This window comes from Macaca nemestrina, chromosome 17 (genome assembly GCF_043159975.1).
Source record: "Macaca nemestrina isolate mMacNem1 chromosome 17, mMacNem.hap1, whole genome shotgun sequence".
In the NCBI taxonomy this organism is placed as follows: Eukaryota; Metazoa; Chordata; class Mammalia; order Primates; family Cercopithecidae; genus Macaca; species Macaca nemestrina.
The window spans coordinates 3,770,985-3,797,170 of NC_092141.1; the positions used below are offsets into that span (position 1 = coordinate 3,770,985).

The 26,186-nt window shown below is 51.4% G+C and overlaps 2 protein-coding genes across 6 annotated transcripts in view; both read right to left on the reverse strand.

The window, feature by feature from the left end:
* LOC105474354 (transient receptor potential cation channel subfamily V member 1) overlaps window positions 1-10,059 on the reverse strand; it is a 44,094-nt gene extending 34,035 nt beyond the window's left edge. Inside the window, exon 1 of one of the 2 annotated variants that reach the window (XM_071082151.1) lies at window positions 9,730-10,059. In XM_071082151.1, the coding sequence (XP_070938252.1) occupies window positions 9,730-10,059 (330 nt within the window). Of the gene's footprint in view, window positions 1-9,400; window positions 9,487-9,729 lie in introns of those variants that run through there. The other variant, XM_071082154.1, reaches the window with a different exon arrangement.
* LOC105471935 (sedoheptulokinase) overlaps window positions 9,255-26,186 on the reverse strand; it is a 47,069-nt gene continuing 30,137 nt past the window's right edge. For 3 of the 4 annotated variants that reach the window (XM_071082158.1, XM_071082157.1, XM_011724784.2), the window contains 5 exons: window positions 25,914-26,097; window positions 25,204-25,356; window positions 22,977-23,152; window positions 15,684-15,884; window positions 9,255-11,055 (listed from right to left, as the gene is read on the reverse strand). In XM_071082158.1, the coding sequence (XP_070938259.1) occupies window positions 10,643-11,055; window positions 15,684-15,884; window positions 22,977-23,152; window positions 25,204-25,356; window positions 25,914-26,097 (1,127 nt within the window). In that variant the 3' untranslated portion in view covers window positions 9,255-10,642. The remainder of the gene's footprint in view (window positions 11,056-15,683; window positions 15,885-22,976; window positions 23,153-25,203; window positions 25,357-25,913; window positions 26,098-26,186) is intronic. The other variant, XM_011724794.2, reaches the window with a different exon arrangement.

A 26,186-nucleotide genomic window follows, 5' to 3' on the forward strand; every position in this document is an offset into this window, starting at 1 on the left:
ACTGCAGCCTCTGCCTCTGGGTTCAAGAGATCCTCCTGCCTCAGCCTCCTGAGTAGCTGGGATTACAGGTGCACGCCACCAGACCCGGCTAATTTTTGTGTTTTTAGTAGAGAAGGGGTTTCACTATGTTGGTCAGGCTGGTCTTGAACTCCTGACCTCAGGTGATCTGACGGCCTTGACTTCCCAAACTGTGAGATTACAAGTGTGAGCCACCACGCCCCACCTCATATTAAACTTTTTTTTTTTTTGGAGACGGAGACTCGCTCTGTCGCCCAGGCTGGAGTGCAGTGGCGTGATCTCAGATCACTGCAGCCTCTGCCTCCCGGGTTCAAGCAATTCTCTGCCTCAGCCTCCCAAGTAGCTGGGATTACAGGTGCCCGCCACCAATTCTGGCTAATTTTTTGTATTTTTAGTAGAGATGGGGTTTCACCATCTTGGCCAGGCTGGTCTTGAACTCCTGACTTCGTGATCCACCCGCCTAGGCCTCCCAAAGTGCTGGGATTACAGACATGAGCCACCCCGCCTGGCCTTCCTTCCCTTTTAAGGCTGAATAATATTCCACTGGGGTGTGGGGTGGATGGACCACATTCTGCTCAGCCATTCACCAGCTGATGAACGCTTGGCTTGCTTCCACCTTTGGCCATAGTGACTATCACCAGCTGATGAACGCTTGGCCATAGTGACCAGTGCTGCTATAAACATGGGCGTGCAAATATCTGGTCCTGTCCCTGCTTTCCATTCTTTGGGCACATATAGACCCAGAAGTGGAGTCTGTCATGCATCAAAGACTCAGCAGTGGTGACCTCTCAACTCTCTAGCCCTCTGGGATCATTTCCTTCTAACAACGTGGGACAGAGCAACGGCCGGGAAAGGGGAGGGTCGCACTTCTCCAGAACCATTGCCTTAGCCTCCGAAGTGATTTCTGCCTCCAATAAAGACAGCACAGAGCCGGGCGCGGTGGCTCAAGCCTGTAATCCTAGCACTTTGGGAGGCAGATGTGGGCAGATTGCCTGAGCTCAGGAGTTCGAGACCAGCCTGGCCAACACAGTGGAACCCTGTCTCTACTAAAAATGCAAAAAAAAAAATAGCTGGGTGTGGTGGCAGGTGCCTGTAGTCCCAGCTACTTAGGAGACTGAGGCACAAGAATCACTGGAACCGGAGAGGCAGAGGTTGCAGTGAGCTGAGATCACACCATTGCACTCCAGCCTAGGCTACAGAGTAAGACTCCATCTCAAAAAAAAAAAAAAAAAGACAGCACCATCTCCAGTGAACACAGCACACGTCACTAAATGTGTCCCTTGTTAACAGAGCCCTTGGTGCTAACAGTGTCACCGGGGTCTACAGGGCACCGTGCCTGCTCGGAGGCCTGCAGGGGAAGTCCCAGCCTGCCTCCTGCCCTGGCTGCTCCTGCCAGGACTCCTTGGCTGCTCTCCTCCTCTTGCCGTTCCCCACACGGGGGTCCCAGGACCCTGTCCGCAGCCTTATCTTCTCCCGCTCCACCACTGTCCTTGGAGACCTTCGCCCGACCCCTTCTAATCACCTGTCTCACGTGTCCAAGTCAGTGACTGCTTCATCCAGAGTCCACCCAGCCCTCTCCCCTGAGCTCCATCCCTGCCTCCCTGAGTCTGCAGGTGAAGCCCACGAGCCCCTCCCCCTGGCATATCCCACGATGGGCTCCTCTTCCTTCCACATTCACTCCCCACCCCCCGCAGCAGTCCCTGCCGGGAAAGCCACCAACTTCCTTCTGGCCACCAAACCCGGTGCCCTTTGTGACCTCCAACCTCCCCTTCTTGGCCCTCTCTGGGCTGTTTCTGTGGCTTCCGTCCATCCCTCCTCTACCTGGAAACCCCTTCTCACCTGAACGACCAGAAGTGCCTCCTTTCCCTGGTCCAGCCTCCCACAACCCCTCACCTCCAGATCAACAGTCCTGGAAGCTCATCCTGATCAGGCCCCCTGGCCTCTCAGACGTCCCCACTGCGGAGCAAAGCCCCACCCCTGCACCCTGAGCCCGCAGACCCAGTCTCCTCTCCCACTGTGACCCACCTTCTATCACCTGGGCACACCCCTTCCCAGCCACACTAAATGTGCTGACTCCACCCTTTCCCCCACCCTCTTCCATCCCAGTACCCCATTTAACCCATCTTCAGGTGCACGGTGAGCCCTAGGGATGCTCAAATCCCACCTCCTCCCAAAGTCCTCCCTCCTCAAGGGCCCCAGCATAAACAGCTCATTTCTTACTTTTTAAAAATTTTTTTTAAGAGGTGGGATCTTGCATTGTCACCCAGGCTGGAGTGCAGGGATGCACAATCATAGCTCACTGCAGCCTCAACCTCCTGGACTCAAAGGATCCTCCTGCCTCAGCCTCCCAAGTAGCTGGGACTACAGGTGTGCACCACCGCGCCTGGCTAATTTTTTTTTCTTTTTTGTAGCAACAGAGTCTTGCCGTCTTGCCCAGGCTGGTCTCAAACGAGTTCACGTGATTCCCCCACCTCAGTCTCCCAACATGCTGGGATTATAGACATGAGCTACCGCACCTGTCTCCAGAAGTGCTCACTTCTAAACTCCTACAGAAACTTCAACCAATGTGCTTCCTATGGCAATGGGCACAGTACGTACCTGTGACCACAATGATAACAACGGTGATGGCTGTGAATATGTGCTGAGTGCGTATCACGTCCTGGGTGTTGGCACGGGCACTTGATCTGCACTCTCTCATCAGGCCCTCACTAAGAGTTCATGAGCTGAGTACAATTTTGTCCCCGTTTTACTGATACGGAAAGAAGCACAGACAGACAGGCTACAAACCTGCCGAAGGACAGTGACAGCTCTACTCGTCTCATCTGGAGCTTTCTAAATCCTGTATTGACATGTCACGTCATGATTTTCTTGTGTCTTGCTTTGCAGATTTAAGCGGCTCCAGGGTGAGATAAATAAGGTTCTCGTGCCTGCGCTCCCTTCTCTGAACCTAGCCTGCGCCTTGCTCAAAGCAGCACTCAGGAAATGTTTGTTGGCGTGGCTTTTGGCTTTATCTGAACAGCACCTTCGCTGAGTGGTTCTACTAAAACTGTCGACACGGTGGCGGGGACGAGACCTCAGGGCTGGCCATCACTGCCATCAGTGTGGGTTTCTAGGTCATCATTTGAAACAGGATGTTCTTGCATTTCTGTAATGATGTACTCATTAAAACTCCTTGTGAGTGGAGAAGTTTTAATGACTTCTGGGAGGGCGGGTGTTTTTCTAAGTTCAGGTTTGATGGGAGCGAGAGGCAGCTCAGGAAAGCATCTGCGGACGCGCCAGCAGGTGCTGGGCCGAGTCTGGAATGACAGATGCTAAACACCGCCCACCTCGCTAATGGCAGCAGTTTTCTTAGTGTTACCACCAGAGGGCACATTGACTTAAGCTGAGCTCTTGACACTGGCCACATCAGAAACGCATTTCTTTTCTTCACCCACCTGGGTTCCTCTCAAGATTTGAGCCCCCGCCGGGCTCGGTGGCTCACACCTGTAATCCCAGCACTTTGGGAGGCCGAGGCAGGTGGATCGCTTGAGGTCGGGAGTTCGAGACCAGCCTGGACAACATGGAGAAACCCTGTCTCTACTAAAAATACAAAATTAGCCGCGCGTGGTGGCACATGCCTGGAATCCCAGCTACTCAGGAGGCTGAGGCAGGAGAATCGCTGGAACCCGGAAGACAGAGGTTGCGGTGAGCCGAGATCACGCCATCGCATTCCAGCCTGGGCAACAAGAGCAAAACTCCATCTCAAAAAGTAAAAATTTAAATTTAAACAAAAAGAAAAATACCCTCCTTTCTGCATTTGGTCTCTGTGTTTGTGTCACCGGGTGCCCACGAGTCTAAAAGACCAGCTCCTGTGGAGGGCAGGCGTCTGTGAGAGGGTCAGCACCCTCCAGAAATGGCTGGAGCTTGAAGTCTGAGCCGGGGAGGGGTCGGACACCCAGTCAGCACAGAATGTTGGAGCCGCAGGGCTGTGTCCCAGGGCAGGAACTGGGAACAAGAGGGATGAGGGCCAATGGAGGGTCAGCAGGTGGGCAGAACCTGGACCTGGGATGGAAGAGGCCCGCGTGTGCCAGATGCCGGCTGTATGGACCCGTGTGTGCTAGAGGCCGGCTATATGGACTTGGGCTGGTAGCTGAACCTCTGGGTCTGCTTCTTCCTCCTCAAAATTACAGCCAAGAACACCTGCCCTACCTGCTTTACGGGGCTTTTCTGGGATTAGTCAGGACAGTGGGTGTGAATGGGCTCTGAGCCGGGTAAAGCTCCAGGCCGGCATGAGAGATGATGGCTCTCATCTTCATTATTTCAGCCTGAGGACCACATCTGCTGACTGCTGAGCTGCATCCGGCCATTAGCTCGAAGTTATGACTAATTGTTTTTTAATGAAAAAAACAAGGTTTGCTTAATGTTTGATGAGTCACGCAAGTGAGCATCTCTGTATCAGGACTATTTCACTTTCAAAGACGTGGCCTGTCCATCTACCCGTGGTTGAGGGGAGAGGCCAGGTGGGACCCTCTCTCCTGAGGGCCCGCCATGTGCTATGCAAATCCCCTAGCAGAGCAGTAGGGTCAACAGAGTGGTCTCTGTGCTCAAGGAGCCCGGGATGGACAGGAAAGGAAGATCTGCACGGGCTCTGTCTGACACTAGGCAGGGCGGGGCACCCTGTAACAGGCACAGGCCAGGGGCTGTGGGGCCAACAGGCTGTGCCAACAACAGATGCTGAGCCGGGTCCTGGCTCCTCTGCAGTTGTAATCTGATGGTGTATGTGTCACCAGGGAGGCCCTGTGCAGCGGGCAGATGGCATTTGGGCTGGGACTTGGACAAGGAGAAGGATTCTGCCTCACAAGGACATTCCAAACATGGGCCTTGGCACGAGCTAAGGTGCAGGAGGACAGGGCAGAGGACACCTAGACACCTGCTCTCAAGGAGCTTTCAGTCCACTTCAGAAGAAGAGAAAAGTAGCCGGGCACGGTGGCTCACGCCTGTAATCCCAGCGCTTTGGGAGGCCGAGGCGGGCAGATCACCTGAGGTCAGGAGTTTAAGACCAGCCTGACCAACATGGAGAAACCCCGTCTCTATTAAAAATACAAAAATTAGCTGGGTGTGGTGGCGCGAACCTGTAATCCCAGCTATTCAGGAGGCTGAGGCAGGAGAATTGCTTGAACCCAGGAGGCAGAGGTTGCAGTGAGCCGAGATTGCACCATTGCACTCCAGCCTGGGCAACAGAGAGACTCTCAAAAAGTCTCAAAAAAAAAAAAAAAAAAGGAGAAGAAGAAGAGAAAAACGAGAACATGAAAGTCACATACACATGATGTGGATGGGGTCACGGGCCAGAGGCAGGGAGTGTATGGCGGCAGAAAAGCAGTGACTGGTGTGCTGGAGTCCCCTCCCCTGCCCTTAACTGGGTCTGGCCCACCATCTCTCCAGACTGTTTTACAGCCTCCTGCCTCCTGGAACGCCTGTCCTCCAATCCAGTGTCCACACTGTCAGCTACACTCCAAAGGCCCCGGTCCTCCGAATCCCACTGTCTACAGGAGACAGTCCAAACCCCTCAGCCTGGCATGCAAGACCACCCCCAGTCTGCCCAGTTCCTATAAACATCCTTTCATTCACCCTATGACCAAGTTACACCAATTTGTCACACCCTGGACATGACGATCATTTTAATGTAAATACGTTTACCTGGCCTGACCCCTCTGCCTAGATGCTAAAGAGAGTGGGCTCGCTCTGGGGTTTGAATCTTAGCACTGTGATCTCAGGTAAGTTACTTAACTTTTTTGTGTATCTGTTTCTCCATCTGTGAAACGGGGATACTGCTATCCACCTTCTAGATTAACTGAGGCCAGAGGCGCTGCCTCACGCCTATAATCCCAGCACTTTGGGAGGCCGAGGTGGGTGGATCACTTGAGGCCAGAAGTTCAAGACTCAGCCTAGGCAACATGGCAAAACCCCTTCTCTATCAAAAATACAAAAAATTAGCCGGGCGAGGTGATGTACACCTGCAATCCCAGCTACTCGGAAGGATGAGGCACGAGAATCGCTGGAACCCAGGAGGCGGAGGTTGCAGTGAGCAGAGATCGCACCACTGAACTCCAGCCTGGGCGACAGAGTGAGACCTCCATCTCAAAAAAAAAAAAAAAAAAAAAAAAAAGATTAAATGAATTCAAACAAGTAGAGTTTAGATCAGACCCCAGTACACGGAAGGTACTCAAAAAAATGTGAACTGTCATCAGTAACAACGGGTGGAAACCCTTGGAGGTTTAGCTCAATGTCACTTGTATCAAGAATGAATTTCTCCTCCCTCTGGGCATAGAGGTGCTGACATTGTATGTGTCTTCGTTTCTTCCTAGCGTCTGTTTATGTAACCAACCGTGGGTATTTTTCCATGGCCTCACAATGGAAATTCAACAGGGGGCGGTCCCTGAGAGAACACCAGGCTACTACTGGGCGCTCAGAAAATACGGCTGCCTGGGCCTGTGCTGGGTGCACGGGAGACCTCCCAGGTGCAGGCTACTGAGGCTGCTCTGCTGTGGTGACAACCCCCAAATCTCAGTGGCTTCAAACATCAAAGGTTTATTTATTTATATTGATTGACTGATTGACTGATTGATTTTAGAGACGGAGTCTCACTCTGTTGCCCAGGCTGGAGTACAGTGGCGCGATCTCTGCTCACTGCAACCTCTGCCATCCAGGCTCAAGCGATCCCCCCTGCCTCAGCCTCCCGAGTAACTGGGATTACAGGTGCCCATCACCATACCCGGCTAATTTTTTTGTATTTTTAGTAGAGACGGGGTTTCACCATGTTGACCAGGCCGGTCTCGGAACTCCTGACCTCAAGTGATCCACCCGCTTCAGCCTCCCAAAGTGCTGGGTTTACAGGCGTGAGCTGCCGCGCCCAGCCCAAAGGTTTCTTTCTCTGTCCCACTGTGTGTCCCTTGCTGGTTGGTGAGGGCTCTACATCATGCTGTCCTCACTCAGGGACCCAGGCTGACAGAGCTGCCACTCTCTGGGGCACCGCCAGTCACTTGTGGCAAAGGGAAGGGAGTGTGGGAAATAGCTCACTGGCTCCTAAAGACTTCCGCCCAGGAGTGACAGGCATTCCCTGTGCACGTCCCACTGGCCGAAGCGGATCAGGAGGGAAGGTGCAGCCCTGCCGTGGGCTCATAGCATTGGGAGACTGACGGCCAGCACAGGAGGCCGGCTCACCACTTCAGAAGACTGCTGGCCTCAGACCACTTACTGGCACCTCCTGGGAAGGAGGGCGGGTTGTGCACACGGTTGTGACTTTAGGCCGCTGCACTCAGCCCCCACCCAGACAGAGGCTCCAGGCCTCAGGCAACGGAAGCAGCAGGAGCAGCCCTGTTCATTGACAAACTGGGACCCTCCAAGGCTCGGTCCTCAGAGGCAGAGTGGACACGCAGTCTGGGAAGGGGACAGTCTTGGCATGGGGCCATGCCAAGCACAAGGCTGGACTGCCTGAGCCTGTCAGATGTCCATCCGGTTCCTAACCTTACATTCGCAGACGCCATCCACTGCATGGTGGGCAGGTGAAAAAGGCCTGCCGCCCTGAGATCAGAGGGCCTGGCTCCTCCCAACAGACAGAGGACTCTGGTATACTCAGCCTACCCTTCTCTCTCATGCGGCCTTCCTCAGGGCTCCAGTGACGACATCTTAAACTCATTCAGCTGAAAGAAAAATTACGGTAGCAGGCCAGGCGCGGTGGCTTATGCCTGTAATTCCAGCACTTTGGGAGGCCGAGGCGGGTATATCACCTGAGGTCAGGAGTTCAAGACCAGCCTGGCCAACATGGTGAAACCCCATCTCTACTAAAAATAGAAAAATTAGATGGGCGTGGTGGTGCATGCCTGTAATCCCAGCTACTTGGGAGGCTGAGGCACAAGAATTGCTTGAACCCGGGAGGCGCAGGTTGCAATGAGCAGAGATCGCACCACTGTACTCCAGCCTGGGCGACAGAGTGAGACTCCGTCTAAAAGAAAAAAAAAAAAAATGACAGTAACCCCTTGTCATTCACATGGGGTATGTCCCAAGAACCCCCATGGATGCCTGAAACCAAAGCTAGTATTGGGTCCTGTATATGCCATGTTTTTTCTATATATACATATCTGTAATGTAATTTAGTTTATAAATTAGGCACAGTAAGAGATTAACTACAACAATAAGGTAGAACAATTTGTTTTTTTTTTTTTTTGAGACAAAGTCTCGCTCTGTCACCCAGGCTGGAGTGCAGTGGCGCGATCTCAGCTCACTGCAACCTCTGCCTCCCGAGCTCAAGCAATTCTCCTGCCTCAGGCTCATGAGTAGCTGGGATTACAGCACCCGCCACCATGCCCAGCTAATTTTTGCATTTCCAGTAGAGACGGGGTTTCACCACTTTGGCCAGGTTGGTTTCAAACTCCTGACGTCAGGTGATCCACCTGCCTCGGCCTCCCAAAGTGCTAGGATTACAGGCATGAGCCACCGCACCCAGCCAAAATAGAACAGTTTTAACAATATACTGTAATAAAAGTTATCACACACTGTAATCGTAACTTTTGCAGTTCCACGTGTGACAGCAAAACTGGCATGAGGCCGGGGTCAGTGGCTCCCGCCTGCAATCCTAGTACTTTGGGAGACCGATGTGGGCAGGTCACCCGAGGTCAGGAGTTCGAGACCAGCCTGGCCAACATGGTGAAACCCCATCTCTACTAAAACTACAAAAAAATTAGCTGGGAGTGGTAGCAGGAGCCTGTGGTCTCAGCTACTCAGAAGGGTGAGGCAAGGGAATCGCTTGAACACAGGAAGCAGCTCAGTGAGCCGAGATTGCACCACTGCACTCCAGCCTGGGTAACAGAGCGTGAGACTGTGTCTCAAAAAAAAAAAAAAAAAAAAAAAAAGCAAAAACAACTAGCATGAATTTTTCTTTACAATTTCACAGATAGAAGATTCAGCGTATGACTGTTTTGTTCCCATCTTTTCACTTAAAGGAAGCACCTTAGGGTTTCTCTTTGGCATATCCGAATAGCCAGCATCACTACTCGGGTGCTTTGGGACCCTTATGAAGTAAGAGTGACCGGAACACAAGCACTGTGATACCAGGACGGGCCATCTGATGACCAAGTGACTGACCGGAGTGGGGAGCGTCTACGGTGTGGACATTGGGGAAGCAGGGACAGTTCACATCCCGGACGGCACGGCAGAGACCATCACACTGCTCAGTACCACGCACAGTGGAAAACTTGGGGAACTGTCTCAGGAATTTTCCATTTAATATGGGCTTTAGTATCTGACATTTGCCCAGCATGATCAGGCATTTGCTCTCATCTCAGAGCTTCCAGATAATCGCATAATTTGTAAAATGACATTTATAAAGAGATGATATGTTTCATACCTGTCGTGGATACTGAGAGAGAGAGAGAGACTACGACTGCCTCTCAAACTCGTGGTTGCCTGGGTGCCTCTGGGCCAGGCCAGCCTGAGCCTGGGCTCCTGTGGGGGTCTGGGAGTAGATGCAGCGATGGTGGCCCCCTCCTGGAAACCACCCCACAGCCATCCCTACCAATCACAGGAAGGCTTACGATGCTCTGGGGTCCCTGCAGGGATGCTGACTCAAATAGATGTTTCTGCTGAGCCAGGAACAGACAGTGGGCCAGCGAAGCCCACGCCACGCGAAAGGAGAGCCTAGGTCTATGGGACACAGAGTTCTTTTGAATGAACTACCTGCCCCATCTGGCAGGAGTCGGCCTGGCTGCATCCCCTCCCATGAAGGCTTCTGGAACGTGCAGGGGCAAAACCACTGCTGCACAGACATGCTCCTGGCAAGGGTCCTGCTGGTGCCTTGTCAGGTTCTGGAGTGGTGTGAGCCGCACAGCATCGGTCCCCCTTGCTGCTCGGGCCATCCGCCTCTCCTTCTCCGCAACCTGCCTTCCAGGCAGTTGTGCCGTGAAGACCTGGGCAGCCCGGGTGCAGCAAGCTCTCCTGGGGCTGAGTACACGCAGCAAGAAGGCCGGCACGCAGCCCCACATCGTCCTCTGAGCCAGCCTGCTGCATCGTGCTTGGGTTACTCCCTGACCCAGCTGAGCACCTGCGGCCAGGGGGAGGATGAGACTAGGAAAGGGGCCTCCGGTCACATGGTTCAGTGCAGGACAGAAGAACTGTTCCAGAAGTCCATATGTCCCGAGTCTGAGCTTCAGGTCTCCAAAAACAATCATTGAAAGCTGGGCATGGGGCAGGTCTTCCTTTCTTACTTGGGGCCACAGTCACCGGACTTTCTGGTGTCTGAAGTACACACTGATCTGCTCTCTGTCTACAAGTGAACCACGGAGGAGTCTGCTGACCAGGAGCCTGGGTTACTGTGCTCTCGCGCTCTCTCTCTCCCACACTGACATTTGTAAAGAGCTCCCAGGCGGGTCTCTTTCAGAAGGCACTCATTTGGGATCTGGCTGACGGCTCCTGGCTGCCCCTTATTAGTTATGTTCTGAAGGCAAGTTCTTGGCCGAGATGGAACCTCACAACAAGCACGGCTTAAAAGCCGTCCCCTGAACTGTCCAGGGAAAGGATGACCCACAGATGGTGTCAGGAATGTTAACCAGGTAACATTCGCAGCAGTCCTTTGGCGAAAGAGTTTGCCGTCTTAAGATTCCTTCTGGTTGAGGTGTCTCCGGAGCATGACCAGGGCTGCCCCGACAGCTGCGTCCACATCCTGCCCAAAGGACACGGGCAAAGGGAAAGCCCTCTGCACCTCCTGCTTCAGCACCTCGTTCCTGGACAGCGCACTCCCACTGCCCATCACCCGCTCCACGCCCCACTCCCGGAGCTGCTGAATCGGAATCATGGAGTGCAGGTTCTGAACAATGCCTCGGCACAGAGCCCGGGTCACGTGCCCCAGGGAGAGGTCAGAGGAGGAGATTCTGGTCACGGAGGCCAGCTGGTCCGGCAGGTGCCTCTCCCCCAGCACTGTTGGGGTGATGGTCAGGTGGGTATCTCTCTGCTGCACAGCTGCCTGGATCATGCGTGAATACACGGTGGATTCTTCAACCTCCAGGCCTGCCAGAGACAGAGAGATCTGTGTGAGCTCCTGCAGCCCCCTCGATGCAGGCTGAGATGGTACAGAATTCCCACAGGGCGGGAACAGCGCTACTTGCTGCTTCTCCTCCCGCTGCGGCTGGTGGTTCTGGGCTCAGGGACTTCTATAGCCAGGCTAGCTGTACTCTGCCCTGGATCCCCACCCGCTGTCTCAGTGCAGACCCCAGGCAGACATCAGGGTGAGATCTCGTAAGTGCTGCTGTGAGCCCTAACCTTAACCCAGGCTTCTTAACCAAGGGGACCAAGTGCATATACTGATTAATAACTATCATTGGCTGGGCGCAGTGGCTCACACCTGTAATCCCAGCACTTTGGGAGGACGAGGCGGGCAGATCACCTGACGTCAGGAGTTCGAGACCAGCCTGGCCAACATGGTGGAACCCCGACTCTACTAAAAGTACAAAAATTAGCCGGGCGTGGTGGCAGGCACCTGTAATCCCAGCTACTCAGGAGGCTGAGGCAGGAGAATCGCTTGAACCAGGGAGGCAGAGGTTGCAGTGAGTGGAGCTTGCACCACTGCACTCCAGCCTGGGCGACAAGAGCAAGACTCCATCTAAAAAAAAAAAAAAAAAGGCCGGGCGCGGTGGCTCAAGCCTGTAATCCCAGCACTTTGGGAGGCCGAGGCGGGCGGATCACAAGGTCAGGAGATCGAGACCACAGTGAAACCCCGTCTCTACTAAAAATACAAAAAATTAGCCGGGCGCGGTGGCGGGCGCCTGTAGTCCCAGCTACTCAGGAGGCTGAGGCAGGAGAATGGCGGGAACCCGGGAGGCGGAGCTTGCAGTGAGCCGAGATCGCGCCACTGCACTCCAGCCTGGGCAACAGCGTGAGACTCCGTCTCAAAAAAAAAAAAAAAAAAAAAAAAAAAAGCTATCATCATGGATGTTATTAGAGTCATTAGCAGCATCAGAAATCCCAGGATCCAGGACCGATCACTGTCTGGGCCACCTTTGTTATGTGCACAGGACACCTGAAAGCCAAGGAGGAAGGATGAGTTGACCATCCTACAACTTGCTTTTCAGTGTCAAGCCAGAATCCCGGTCGGACTTTTCTCCCTGACACCATGTTAGCTCTGCGTTCGTTTTTGTTTTGTTTTGTTTTTATCTGAGACTCACTCTGTCGCCCAGGCTGGAGTGCAGTGGCACGTATCCTATCGGCTCACTATAACCTCTGCCTGCCGGGTTCAAGCGATTCTCCAGCCTCAGCCTCCCAGGTAGCTGGGATTACAAGCCTACACCGCCACACCCAGCTAATTTTGGTATTTTTAGTACAAACGAAATTTGTACTAAAGCTCTCGATCTCACGTGATCTACCCGCCTCAGCCTCCCAAAGTACTGGGGTTACAGGTGTGAGCCACTGCGCCCAGCCAGTTCTGCATTCTTAAAACAAACAAATGAAAAAAAAAAAAGGGCCAAGCGCGGTGGCTCACGCCTGTAATCCCAGCACTTTGGGAGGTCAAGACAGGCAGATCACTTGAAGTCAGGAGTTCCAGACCAGCCTGCACAACATGGTAAAACCCCGTCTCTACTAAAAATACAAAAATTAGCCAGGCATGGCAGTGTGTGCCTGTAGTCCCCAGCTATTTGGGATACTGAGGCATAAGAATCGCTTGAACCCAGATGGCAGAGCTTGCAGTGAGCCGAGATGGCGCCACCGCACTCCAGTCTGGGTGACAGTGCAAGACTTGGTCAAAAAAAAAAAAAAAAAAAAAAAAGAAGCCTTTGCTTTCAATACACTTTGACCTTAGAATCACTTTTGATCTCTAACCTAGCATTACCTGAGGGAAAGCAAACATCGCCTTCATAAGAAGAAAGTTATCAACATCGGGGTTTCTTGAGAGCACTGTGGGCCCATCTCCACACTTTCTGATTTAACTGGTGTGGGTTGCAGGCTGAGGGCTGGAATTTGTAAACACTTGCGGGTGATTCTTATACACAGCCAGGCTGGGGAGCCCCCGACCTAGACCTAAGGCTCCTCCATCCTAGGGCTTCTCCAGCCTGAATATACAGATGAGTCACTCAGGGTTCTTTTTTTTTTTTGAGATGGAGTCTCACTCTGTCACCCAGGCTGGAATGCAGTGGCATGATCTCAGCTCACTGCAACCTCTGCCTTCCGGGTTCAAGGGATTCTTCTGCGTCAGCCTCCCGAGTAACTGGTATTACAGATACCTACCACCACGCCAGGCTAATTTTTGTATTTTTAGTAGAGACAGGGTTTCACCATATTGGCCAGGCTGGTCTTGAACTCCTGACCTCATGATCCGCCCTCCTCGGCCTTCCAAAGTGTTGGGATGACAGGTGTGAGCCACTGCGCCCGGCCAGGGATCTTTTTAACACACCGCTTGGACTTAGATTGCCCAGGGCTGACCTTAAGGTTCTGCATTTGTTAAAAGCTCCCAGAGGAAGCTGTACTGCAGGCCCTGTGCTGTGGACCAGGCTTTCTGAGGAGAAAGTTCTAGAGCAGTGCTTATTAATACTCCAAGCCTCAGAATCACCTGAGGAACTTTTATATAACATCATGCTCAAGGCCCACACCCAGTCCAATAAATCAGAATTTATGGGTGTGGGACCAGGACGCAATGCTATTTTTAAACTCCACAATACTTCCCGGGTGTGGTCACTGCTGAGACCCATCAATCTAGAGAGTCACCAAGGAGTCACCGTGGGAACATTGAACCTCTGCAAATGCAGGGGTGCAGGGGTGCAATCTCAGCCCCACTGCAACCTCCGCATCCCGGGTTCAAGCGACTCTCCTGCCTCAGCCTCCCAAGTAGCTGGAATTACAGGCGTGGGCCACCACACCTGGCTACCTTTTGTATTTTTAGTAGAGATGGGGTTTCACTATGTTGGCCAGGCTGGTCTCGAACTCCTGACCTCAGGTGATCTGCCCGCCTCAGCCTCCCAAAGTGCTGGGATGACAGGCGTGAGCCACCGCGCCTGGCTGTTTTATTTTTTAAATCATGTTCTTGTCTTTCTTTAGTAAAAGTTCAGGAAAAAAGGTTTTTGGGTTTTTTTTTTACAGACAGGGTCTTGCTTGTTGCCCCGGCTAGACTTGAACAACTTTGAGCTCAAGCGATCCTTCCGCCTCGGCCTCCTGAGTAGCTGAGATTACAGCCACGTGTCACCATGCACAGCACCAAAAACAGTTGTAAAGGAAGGTTAAAACATACTCAAGGTCTTCTTCCTCTCTGGGAAATACTTGGGCCATGACCCAAGCCCTGGGGTACCTGAAGGAAGGCGAATCCCAGCTGGAGGCCTGGAAGAGAGGCCTGGCCTCTAGCAGAGTGTCTGCGTCCTCAGCTCCCGCTAATCTATTAGTGAGGACTCATGGAGGCCAAAGCTCCTACGAGCTGTTGAGTTAATTCTAACCCATGGACTTAAGACCACAAGACACTGGAGCTGGGGGAAGGCGCTTGCCAAGGCCGAGACTCAGGGACACAGCTGGGAACCAAGGCCCCTATCCTGGGTTCCACCCCGCACCGTGCTTCTCTGAGAAATGTCTACATCGGACCGGGCGTGGTGGCTCACACCTGTAATCCCAGCACTTTGGGAGGCCGAGGCAGGCGGATCACGAGGTCAGGAAATCGAGACCATTCTGGCTAAGACGGTGAAAACCCGTCTCCACTAAAAATACAAAAAATTAGCTGGACATGGTGGCAGTTGCCTGTAGCATCTGCTACTTGGGAGGCTGAGGCAGGAGAATGGTGTGAACTTGGGAGGTGGAACTTGCAGTGAGCCAAGATCGCACTACTGCCCTCCAGCGAGACTCCATCTCAAAAAAAAAAAAAAAAAAAAAGAAAAAAAGAAAAGAAAAAGAAATGCCTACATCAGGCCAGGCACGGTGGCTCACGCCTGTAATCCCAGCACTTTGGGAGGCTGAGGCGGGTGGATCACCCGAGGTCAGGAGTTCGAGATCAGCCTGGCCAACATGGTGAAACCAAGTCTCTCCTAAAAATACAAAAACTTGCCAGACGTGGTGGCGGGCACCTGTAATCCCAGCTACTTGGAAGGCTGAGTCAGGAGAATCCCCTGAACCCGGGTGGCAGAGCTTGCAGTGAGCCAAGATCACGCTATTGCACTCCAGCCTGGGTGACAGAGTGAGACTCCGTCTCAAAAAAAAAAAGAAGAAGAAAAGAAGAAGAAACGTTTGCATCGCACTTCCTATGGGCCAGTCTTCTCAGGATATAAATACATTGTAAGTGAAATATGCACCATTGCAAGTCGAGGAGCATCTGTCTGTGGAGAGCAGAGAAAACCTCATAAATTCTACCCCAGGAATAAGAGAAGGGAGCAGGAGGAGAAAAGGGGGAGCAGGGAGGGCGGGGGAAAGCTGGGGAGACTGTTAGGAAGGTTCACAGTCAAGGTTGAGGGAAGGGTGCCTGACCCAAAGAAAAAAGTAGGTGATGGCAGCTCAGAGGACAAGAAGAAAAGAGGCTGCAAGCTCAGATCCCGAAGGATGGGAGAAATATGGCAGGACCTGGTGGGGTCAGAGACCTGAATGTGGACGCTGAAACCGCACATGAAGCTCCAAGACCCTGCCGGGTAGAAAGGACAGGCAGAGAACACAGCGCTGTGTGGACCCCACCTTACCTAGATCTGCCATCCACTGAACCAGCATGTGGACAAACGTGGCCAGCACGTTGCCGCCGTTGAGTGACGCGGCCACCCCCAGGTAGGTCCTGTCGAAGTATGGGAAGTAGGCGACTGGGGCCGTAGGGTCTGGAGTCTGTCCGGGCTGGAATCCCGAGGGCATGGAGGCTGCCAGCTGAACCGAGGTGCTGATGTTGAGAACTGGGGTCCAGAGAAAGCAGAACTTAGGCCTGTGGGGCTAACTCAGAGGTCACGAGTCACAGTTTGGCAGTGAGAGAGGGTGGCCTGTCAGGCTAATTCAGAGGTCATGAGTCACAGTTCGGCAGTGAGAGAGGGTGGGGTTTTAAAAATATGTCCAGGGTAGTTAGAAGGGCAAGGTGTTGAAGAGATGTTGATCAAAGGATTTTTTTTCTCTTTTTTTTTTTTTTTTTTTGAGACAGGGTCTCGCTCTGTCACCCAGGCTGGAGTGCAATGGTGCGATCTCGGCTCACCGCCTCCCAGGTTCAAGCAATTTGCCTCAGCCTCCCGAGTAGCTGGGACTACAGGTGTGAGCCACCACGCCCGGCTAATTTTTGTATTTTTAGTAGAGATGGGGTTTCACCATCTTGGCCAGACTGGTCTCGAACTCCTGGCCTCATGATCCATTCACCTTGGCCTCCCAAAGTGCTGGGATTACAGGCGTGAGCCACCGCGCCCAGCCGATACTCCTCCTTTCAAGAGGTAGAACCTGATTCCCCTCCTTGTGAAAAGGGGGCTGGACTTAGTGACTCACTTCTAGTGAACGAAATAAAGCCCAAGAGACAGTGTGTGACTTCAGAGGCTAAGTCATAAAAGGCACTGCGGCTCCTGTCTCGGTCACGCTGTCTTGTGGATCACTTGCTCTCGGGGAAGGCAGGTGCCACGTCGTGAGCAGCCCTGTGGAGAGCCTCACGTTCCAGGGAACTGAGGCCTTCTGCCGACAGCATCACACATGGGCTCGGGGGCAGATCCTCCAGGCTCAATCAAGCCTTTGGAAGACTGCAGCTCCAGTGTGAATGCAACTTCAAAAGAGACCTTGAGCCAGGCCATCCCGCCCCACTCAGAATCCTGACCCTCAGAAACTGTCCAAAATAATAAACGCCTGTTGTTTTAGGCTACTATGTATCAGGGTAATTTGTTACACAGCAAAAGAAAACTATGACAGGGTAAGACCTCAGACCAAGGGCTTTATCCTCTGGAGAGGGTTCATTCATTGGCAGGGAGTACCACGCTTGCTATTTCCAAAGTATTCTCTCTTTTATGTTGTGGCTTTTGTTTTTGTGTTTGTTTTTGAGACAGAGTTTCATTCTGTCGCCCAGGCTGGAGTGCAATGGTGCAATCTCGGCTCACTGCAACCTCTGTCCCCTGGTTCAAGTGACTCTCCTGCCTCAGCCTCCTGAGTCGCTGGGATTACAGGCACGTGCCACCACGCCCGGCTAATTTTTTGTATTTTTAGTAGAGACGGGGTTTCACCATGTTGGCCAGGCTGGTCTCGAACTCCTGACCGCAGGTGATATAACCGCCTCGGCCTCCCAAAGTGCTGGGATTACAGGCCTGAGCCACCGCGCCCAGCCCCAAAGTATTCTCTTCACACCTTCCCTGTCACCAGCAACGGGAAATCCCCTGGGCCCAGCACAGAGTGGATGAGTTTCTCCTCTAATTCCAGGCCAGAGCTTGGGGGCTGTTCCAGCAGTGCCTTCTCCATTTCTCATGAGACCGAGCTAAAAAGCCTGCTCGTCCCAATCTGTTTACGGGCCAGAGTTCAGCATCCAATTTTCCCACCCACTCAGGGGGTCAAAGGCAAAGAGAGCAAAAAGAAGCCTCAGGAAGCCAATACCGTTTGCTTTGTGCCACGTCAAGCTTCCCACCGTGACTACAAACTGGAAGTAACATGCCCTCCACCGTCCCCTCGGGTGGAGGCAACAACGCTTTTGTTTCTTTCACTCTCGCTTACATTTTGTAGCATTTATCAGTGCTGTTTGAAAAAATTCCAGCGGCTGGGCACAGTGGCTCACGCCTGTAATCCCAGCACTTTGGGAGGACGAGGTGGGTGGATTGCCTGAGGTCAGGAGTTCAAGACCAGCCTGACCAATATGGTGAAACCCTATGTCTACTAAAAATACAAAAATTAGCCGGGCGTGGTGGTGCACACCTGTAATCCCAGGTACTTGGGAGGCTGAGGCAGGAGAATTGCCTGAACCCGGGAGGCGGCGGTTACGGTGAGCCGAGATCGCACCACTGCACTCCAGCCTGGGTGACAGAAAGGAAAGGAAAAAGGAAAAAGGAGAGGAAAGGAAAGGAAAGGAAAAAGGAAAAGGAAAAGGAAAGGAAAGGAAAGGAAAAAGGAAAGGAAAGGAAAGGAAAAAGGAAAGGAAAAGGAAAGAAAAGGAAAAGGGAAAGGAAAAGGAAAGGAAAAAGGAAAGGAAAAGGAAAGAAAAGGAAAGGAAAGGAAAGGAAAGGAAAAAGGAAAGGAAAAGAAAAGAAAAGGAAAAGGGAAAGGAAAAGGAAAGGAAAGGAAAAAGGAAAAGAAAGGAAAGGAAAAGAAAGGAAAGGAAAGAAGGGGAAAAAGAAAAGAAAAGAAGGGGAAAAAGGAAAAACTCTAATCAGGAGGCCGTTAGACAAAGGTGGCTCTAGTACTGTGAATTCCTGTGTGAACAAACCAAAACCCAATGTAAACAGTAAAATGAAACTGGAAACTACACCAGTCAGAAACCACCAACGAACCTCTCACTTGGAATTGTCCACTCTCACCAGTCAGAATTATCTTCTGTGTCTGACTTCTGCAAACACCTTAAGAAAGTCTTCGCTCGTGCCCCTCTCGGTGGTGTACTAGCCGCCTGCTCTCTAGTGCTACCCTGATTCAGGAATCACTGAATGCTCAAATAAACTTCTTAAAATGTAAAGGTACTTAAGTTTTTCTTTTCCTTTTTTTTTTTTTGAGACAGAGTCTCACTCTGTCACCTGGGCTGGAATGCGGTGGTGTGATCTCAGCTCACTGCAACTTCTGCCTTCCAGGTTTAAACAATTCTCTTGTCTCAGCCTCCTGAGTATCTGGGATTACAGGCGTGTGCCACTACATCCAGCTAATTTTTGTATTTTTGGTAGAGATGAGGTTTCATCATGTTGGCCAGGCTGGTCTCGAACTCCTTGCCTCAAGTGATCTGCCTGCCTCAGCCTCCCAAAGTGCTGGGATTACAGGCGTGAGCCACCGTGTCCAGCCAAGTTTTTCTTTAATCAGATCTGGTGGCGTAAGTGGGATCTGAAGCCACCCACCTCGTGATGACCTCTGGGAGCAACAAGCAAACGGGCATAAGTATCCACTGAGCCTCTGCGCTCACTGCTTCTTACTGCACATTTGCAGGCCGTCACCAGTAAGCCCTCTTGGACATATGAACTCCACAAGTTGTGTTAAGTTCACGTAGTTACTTCGACATTTTTTGTTTGTTTGTTTGTTTTTGTTTTGTTTTGTTTTGAGACGGAGTCTCGCTCTGTCGCCCAGGCTGGAGTGCAGTGGTCGGATCTCAGCTCACTGCAAGCTCCACCTCCCGGGTTCACGCCATTCTCCTGCCTCAGCCTCCTGAGTAGCTGGGACTACAGGCGCCCGCCACCTCGCCCGGCTAGTTTTTTGTATTTTTTAGTAGAGACGGGGTTTCACCGTGTTAACCAGGATGGTCTCGATCTCCTGACCTTGTGATCCGCCCGCCTCGGCCTCCCAAAGTGCTGGCATTACAGGCTTGAGCCACCGCGCCCGGCCTACTTGGACATTTTTAAATGGGTCCTGAAGGGAAGCTTCAGGTGTCCGATTGGGTCAGACAGAAACTAAATTGGGTTTAGTAAAAGACCTCCAGTAGAAAAGGTTCCAGGAAGACAGAAAATAATGGGTTTATTTAAATTCGGGGAGTCTGAGACTCCATCTCAGAACATTTGCTTTTCTAGATAAATGAGTGAATCTTACCAAAACTAATTTAGAATTTTGGTGGCCACAGTAAGGAAGTTTTAACCTAAACAAACAAAAAAATTCCAAACACCTCAGAAACAATGACATATGTTTTTGATTGGCAGGTAAAGGTTTCTAATCTCTCTTTCTTTCTACCTTCCTTTCCCTACGCTGAATCTGCTGACATTTTTGCTTGTTTACCTCCTACCCCAAAGTCAAAAAAAGATGAAAAAAAGAGAACTAGATTACTGTTTATAAAGTCAGGCTCTCAAATTAACTAGCTCTGCTTTTTAAGCATTCTCATGCGTTGGTCAAAATCTTGAGCTCAGAGCAAAAATGAAAGGTATCCCTGTTTGGCATAGAAAATGCTTTGTCTGCCCTATTGAAATTGTTTTCTTTGTCTTGCTTCTGCAAATACTTTACGAAAATTTCCCCTCTTGCCTCTTCTGACACAGTGCTAACAGTCTGGTGCTACCCTGATTCACAAATCACTGAATCTTCAAATAAACTCTTTGTTTGTTTGTTTTTGAGACAGAGTCTCACTCTGTTGCCCAGGTTGGAGTGCATTGGCGCAATCTCAGCTCACAGCAACCTCTGCCTCCTAGATTCAAGCAATTCTCTGCCTCAGCCTCCCGAGTAGCTGGGATTACAGGTGCCCACCACCAATTCTGGCTAATTTTTTGTATTTTTAGTAGAGATGGGGTTTCACCATGTTGGCCAGGCTGGTCTTGAACTCCTGACCTCGTGACCACCTGCCTCAGTCTCCCAAAGTGCTGGGATTACAGGCGTGAGCCACTGCAACCAGCCAAATAAGCTTTTTAAAATTTAAATGCACTTAAGTTTTTCTTCTATCCAACATTCAGTCCTTTTTTAGCTATGTGTATATGCCACATTTTAAAAATTCATTCACGGCCAGGCACAGTGCTCACACCTGTAACCCCAGCACTTTGGGAGGCTGAGGCAGTTGGATCACGAGGTCAAGAGATCAAGACCATCCTGGTCAACATGGTGAAACCCCATCTCTACCAAAAATACAAAAATTAGCCGGGCATGGTGGCGCACGCCTATAGTCCCAGCTACTTGGGAGACTGAGGCAGGAGAATCACTTGAACTCGGGAGGCAGAGGTTGCGCTGAGCCAAGATTGTGCCACTGCACTCCAGCCAGGTGACAGAGCAAGACTCTGTCTCAAAAAACAAAACAAAACAAAACAAAACAAAACCATTCATTAGTTGATAGACATTTAGGTGGTTTCTACTTTTTGGCTATTATAAATAATGCTGCTGTGAACGTCTGTGTACAAGTTTTTGTGTGGACATCATTTATTTTCAGTTCTCCTGGGTGTATTTCTAAGAGCGGAATTGCTGGGTCCTGTTGGTAACTGCATGTTTAACATTTGAGGAACTACCAGCTGTTTTCTAAAGAGGTTGTACCTTTTTACAATCCCACTAGCATGTTCTCACCCTTTTTTTCAAGTTTAAATCATTTTGTATTTAAGCCCTGATTTTACAAAACATAGTATATAAAGGCAAACTAAATTTACATAATTTAAATTGTTATTTTTCTTTTTTTTTTCCTCTAGGGATGATGCCTTAAGAACAACTCAACTTGTTCACGTAAATTGCCTTCAGCCTACATTGCAGTAATATGTTATAAGATTTTACATGTATTTTGGAAGAAATCACACAGAAAAAGCTGCTTTTTCAATAAACGTGACCAGCTTCACATCTCTTTTGGTCAGTCCCCCACAGTCATGTGAGGTGAGAGTTATCTGGACCTTGTTTTATACATTGAACCATCATCTTCTCTGCTTGTAGGGCAACTCGGGACCTAAAGCCAAATGCCTGATTAAAAATTTGGAAGGAGAGGCTGGGCACGATGGCTCACGCCTATAATCCCAGCACTTTGGGAGGCCGAGGTGGGCAGATCACAAGGTGAAGAGATTGAGACCATCCTGGCCAACATGGTGAAACCCCATCTCTACTAAAAATACAAAAATTAGCTAGGAGTGGTGGCACATGCCTGTAATCCCATCTACTCGGGAGGATGAGGCAGGAGAATCGCTTGAACCCGGGAGGCGAAGGTTGCAGTGAGCTGAGATCGCGCCCCTGCACTCCAGCCTGAGAGACAGAGTGAGACTCCATGTCAAAAAAAAAAAGTTGGAAGGAGAATGCTTTGTAGATAGCATCTCTCTCTCACTCAATTCCGACCATCCTGTTGCTTTCAGATTGAGCATAGCTTGGTTCCCCTCCTCTGCTGTCAACCCGTGAGTACCTGACAACATGGCCACCAGCCCTGGGCTCTGGCCTCGCAGCACCACCAAGCACCACGTCGCCCCACGTTCTCACATTTTTAAATGGTTGAAAAGAAATTAAAAGAAGAATTTTTCATGACACATGAAAATTATATGGCATTCCTATTTCAGTGTCTATGAACAATGTTTTACTGGAACACAGCGACACCTGTTCATTCACACATCGTCTAGGGCTGGTTTCGAACTCCTGCAGCAGAGCTGAGCAGTTACAACACAGACTGCATGATCCACAAAGCCGAAAATATTTACAGAAAATATGTTCTGCCCTTTAGAGAAAAAGGGCCAACCCCTGCCCTAGACATGGCTGCCTCTACCCTTACCATGAATACAGAAAATATTCTGCACTTTCTTGTTTTGTTTTGAGACGGAGTCTTGCTCTGTCGCCCAGGCTGGAGTGCACTGGCATGATCTCGGCTCACTGCAATCTCTGCCTCCCGGGTTCCAGCAATTCTCTGCCTCAGCCTCCCGAGTAGCTGGGACTATGGGCACCCACCACCATGCCTGGCTAATTTTTGTACTTTTAGTAGAGATAGGGTTTCACCATCTTGGCCAGGCTGGTCTTGAACTCCTGACCTTGTAATCCGCCCACCTCGGCCTCCCAAAGTGCTGGGATGACAGGCTTGAGCCACCGCGCCCGGCCTATTCTGCACTTCTAATCAGATCTGACATCACTTCTACTGACAAACACACAGTAACCAAAACCCTCATCAGCTCATCTGTTTTCTTGGGCCTGTAGTCACATAGAAACCAGACAGCTAGAAAGAGCCATTTCCCTCACCCAACCCCACAGGGGGTCAGCACAGATGGTCGGTGCTCAGGGACAGAATTTGCCCTGCTGGCCTGTAAGCTCCCTCAATAGAGGATTTTACCTGCAAGGAAGAGGGTGCTTTTCACCTTTACAGAATAATGATCTCCGGCAGGATGCCGAGACTGCTAAGCTCCGCATGCCTGCAGACTCACACAGAGTTGGTGCTTACGAGGCAGGCGACAGTGTAAGTCTGAGGACAGAACAAAAGAAACACTTACCTGCATCTGTCCTCTGGGCCATGCAGGAATAGACAGAGGCCTGTAAATCACCCAAGGCCACTCCCACCTCCGTCCCCTCTGGGATTTCAAACCACACGTGGGAAGTTCTGCCCGCCACACTGCCAGGCTCGGCGATGTCCGGGAGCAGGTGGACGGGAAAGCCTGAGCTCCTCAGTCTGTGAAACAAAAGTGGACACCTACATGGATCCACACTTAGGTTTCTGGAGTTTAAGGGATCCTTCCTTCCTTCCTTTCCCCCTCCCTCCCTCCCTTCCTTCTCTTCATCCCTCCCTCCCTTCCTTCCCTTCCTTCCCTCCATCTCTCCACTTCTTTCCTCCCTGCCTTCCTTCCCTTCCCTCCTTCCTTCTTTCCCTCCCTCCCTCCCTCCATTCCTTCCCTCCCTCCCTTCCCTTCCCTCCTTCCCTCTCTTCCTCCCTTCCTTCGCTCCCTTCCTTCCTCCCTTCCCCTCCTCCCTCCCTCCTTCCTTTCCCCTTCCTTCCTTCCTCCCTCCCTCCCTCCCTTCCTTTCTTCCTTCCTTCCTTTTCTTTCCTTCTTTCTTTCTTTTTTACTTATTTATTTTTTTGAGACTTATTTATTTTCTTGCTCTGTTGCCCAGACTGGAGTGCAGTGGCACCATCTTGGCTCACTGCAACCTCTGCCTCCCAGGTTCAAGCAATTCTCCTGCCTCAGCCTCCCTAGTAGCTGGGATTACAGGCGTACACAACCATGCCCGGCTACTTTGTGTATTTTTAGTAGAGACGGGGTTTCGCCATGTTGGCCAGCTGGTCTCGAACTCCTGACCTCACATGATTCACCCGCTTCAGCCTCCCAAAGTGCTGGAATTACAGGCATGAACCACTGCACCTGGCTCCTTCTTTCTTTTTTTCAGACAGGGTCTCGCTCTGTGACCCAGGCTGGAGTGGAGTGGTGTGATCACTGCTCACTGTAACCTCAACTTCCCAGGCTCAAGCAATCTCCCGCCTCAGCCTCCCAAGCAGGCGTACTCCCCCACACCCAGCTGCTTTCTTTTTTGTTGTTTGTTTGTTTCCAGGAAACTCTGCACAGGAAAGTGCTATAGGACACACATGGCCGAAGAGAGGATAGAATTCAGCGCCGTCACAGGTAGCTTCTCTGGCTTTTTTAAAACCATGAGCTTAGGCTTTGTCAGTAGAGTACACTGGCTTTCATAAGCTTAGGATTCACCTTCCAGGAAAGAAAACAAACAACATAAGCAGCCTTGATCAAGTCCAGCCTCCCTTGTTTGAAGGGAACTCAAAAACTCTGCGAACGGAGGCAGCCAGAGGTTCGGCGCCATTATGGTTGGTTAGCACAGTCCAAACCAAAGTCAAACGCAGCAAGCTCCTGAATATCAAATGCGTTCATCACTCAGCGTTAGTGAATGGGGGGCTGTCAATTTCACACAACATGCTGGAAAGTCCTTTACCTGAACTACCAGGTGCTTTTTGTTTTATTTCAGAGCTCAGAATTTGGGCCCTGAAGGAAGTGAACTTACAGGGCACTGGATTTCTGTACCTGAAAAGGCAAATGATTGTTTAAAAGAACTTAAAAGGCATCCTTCAAGCCTACTATCTCTAGTTCTTTTTTCTTTTTTTGGAGACAGAGTCTCGCTCCGTCCCCCAGGCGGGAGTGCAGTGGTGCAATTTTGGCTCAATGCAACATCCGCCTCCTGGGTTCAAGTGATTCTCCTGCCTCAGCCTCTGGAGTAGCTGGGACTACAGGCACCTGCCACCATGCCCAGTTCATTTTTGTATTTTTTGTAGAGATGGGGTTTCACCACGTTGCTCAGGCTGGTCTCGAACTCCTGACCTCAGGTGATCCACAGGCCTCAGCCTCCCAAAGTGCTGGGATTACAGGCATGAGCCACTGTGCCTGGCCCTCTAAGTTAAAGTATTAAAGAGTGAAAGCTGCACTCTGAAACCTACAGACTGGGCCCACGGTCACAGAGAAGGGACAGCCCACCCGGGGTCTGGGGGGCTGTGGAGGAGGACAGCATGGCTGAATCCCCTACCCCAGGGCTCAGGGCTGCGCTTACACTTGGCCCACCCATGCCCCGTGACTGGGACAGGCTGGGGGCACTGGACCCTGATCCTGGCCTCTGGGAACCCTCCGCCACTCCCAGGTGGGAAAGCTCCCACTGAAGCATTGGCTCTGGGGTTGCCCTTCGGACTGGAGCAGGAGGAACAGCCTGCAAGGATGTGATACTCACATCTCCACGTTCCAGCTTTGGCTCTGCGTGTTGAAATAGCCCCAGCTAGCAGCGTTCTGGTCGGACATCAGGGGTCTCGGCAAGCCACACAGCATGGCAACCACATAGTCATGGATGGTGCCGGCTGCGTCGTAGGACTTCAGGAACTCCGGGCTGTTTTTCATACCAAAAACAACTCAACATGGTACAACATGAACTCGGAAGCATGTGCCGCATCTAGCAGCAGGAGGCGGGGACCAGCTGTGCCATAGCCAGGTGGCAGCCACAACCCCACATGCTATGGCTCAAGTCCAGCTGGGTCCCTGGGATTAGGACCTTCCAGCTGCCCCAAGCAAAGCCAGCCTAAGTCAGCCCCAGGGAAGGGGCCTCAGAGGAGGAAGTGTCAAGCCTGGGAAAGCAGACATCAGCCTCCGCAGCAGCCTCGCAGGCATGAACACACTGCAAACTCTCCCCGTGACCCTCGGCAAGTCACTTGCCCTCTCTGCCCCTTCCTTTTCCCATCTGGGTGGGAACTGGATAATCAATAGAGAGCCCTCTGCAAAAGGATGCGGTTCTGGACCCAATCTAGGTCCAGGCCATGCTCCCTCTTGTCCTGCCAAGACACGCTCACTGCAGCAGAGCCCAGCAGGCGGGGCGATGCTGACGCAGCCCCGGCCCATTCTCATTCTCCCAGAAACCCAGCCCCCAAGTCAAAGTGCAGTTGCCCGTACCAATGTTTCAAAAGCCAGAAGATAGTTGCACAGCCAAAGCCCGTGGCCACACTGAGATGAGACTTCGGCTGGGGTAGAGAGGCCAGGAATTCGCTGCTGCATCGGCCATCCTGCCACGTGACCAAGTGGCTAACAGCTCGGGGCTCGAACACAGGGGCAATCCGTCCCTCTATCCATTCGCAGCCTGGAACAAAAGAGATGGCCAAAAACGAAGAAAAGAGCAATTGACTAGGCATGGCGCGGCCTTGATACCACTCTGCTGGTGAGTGACAA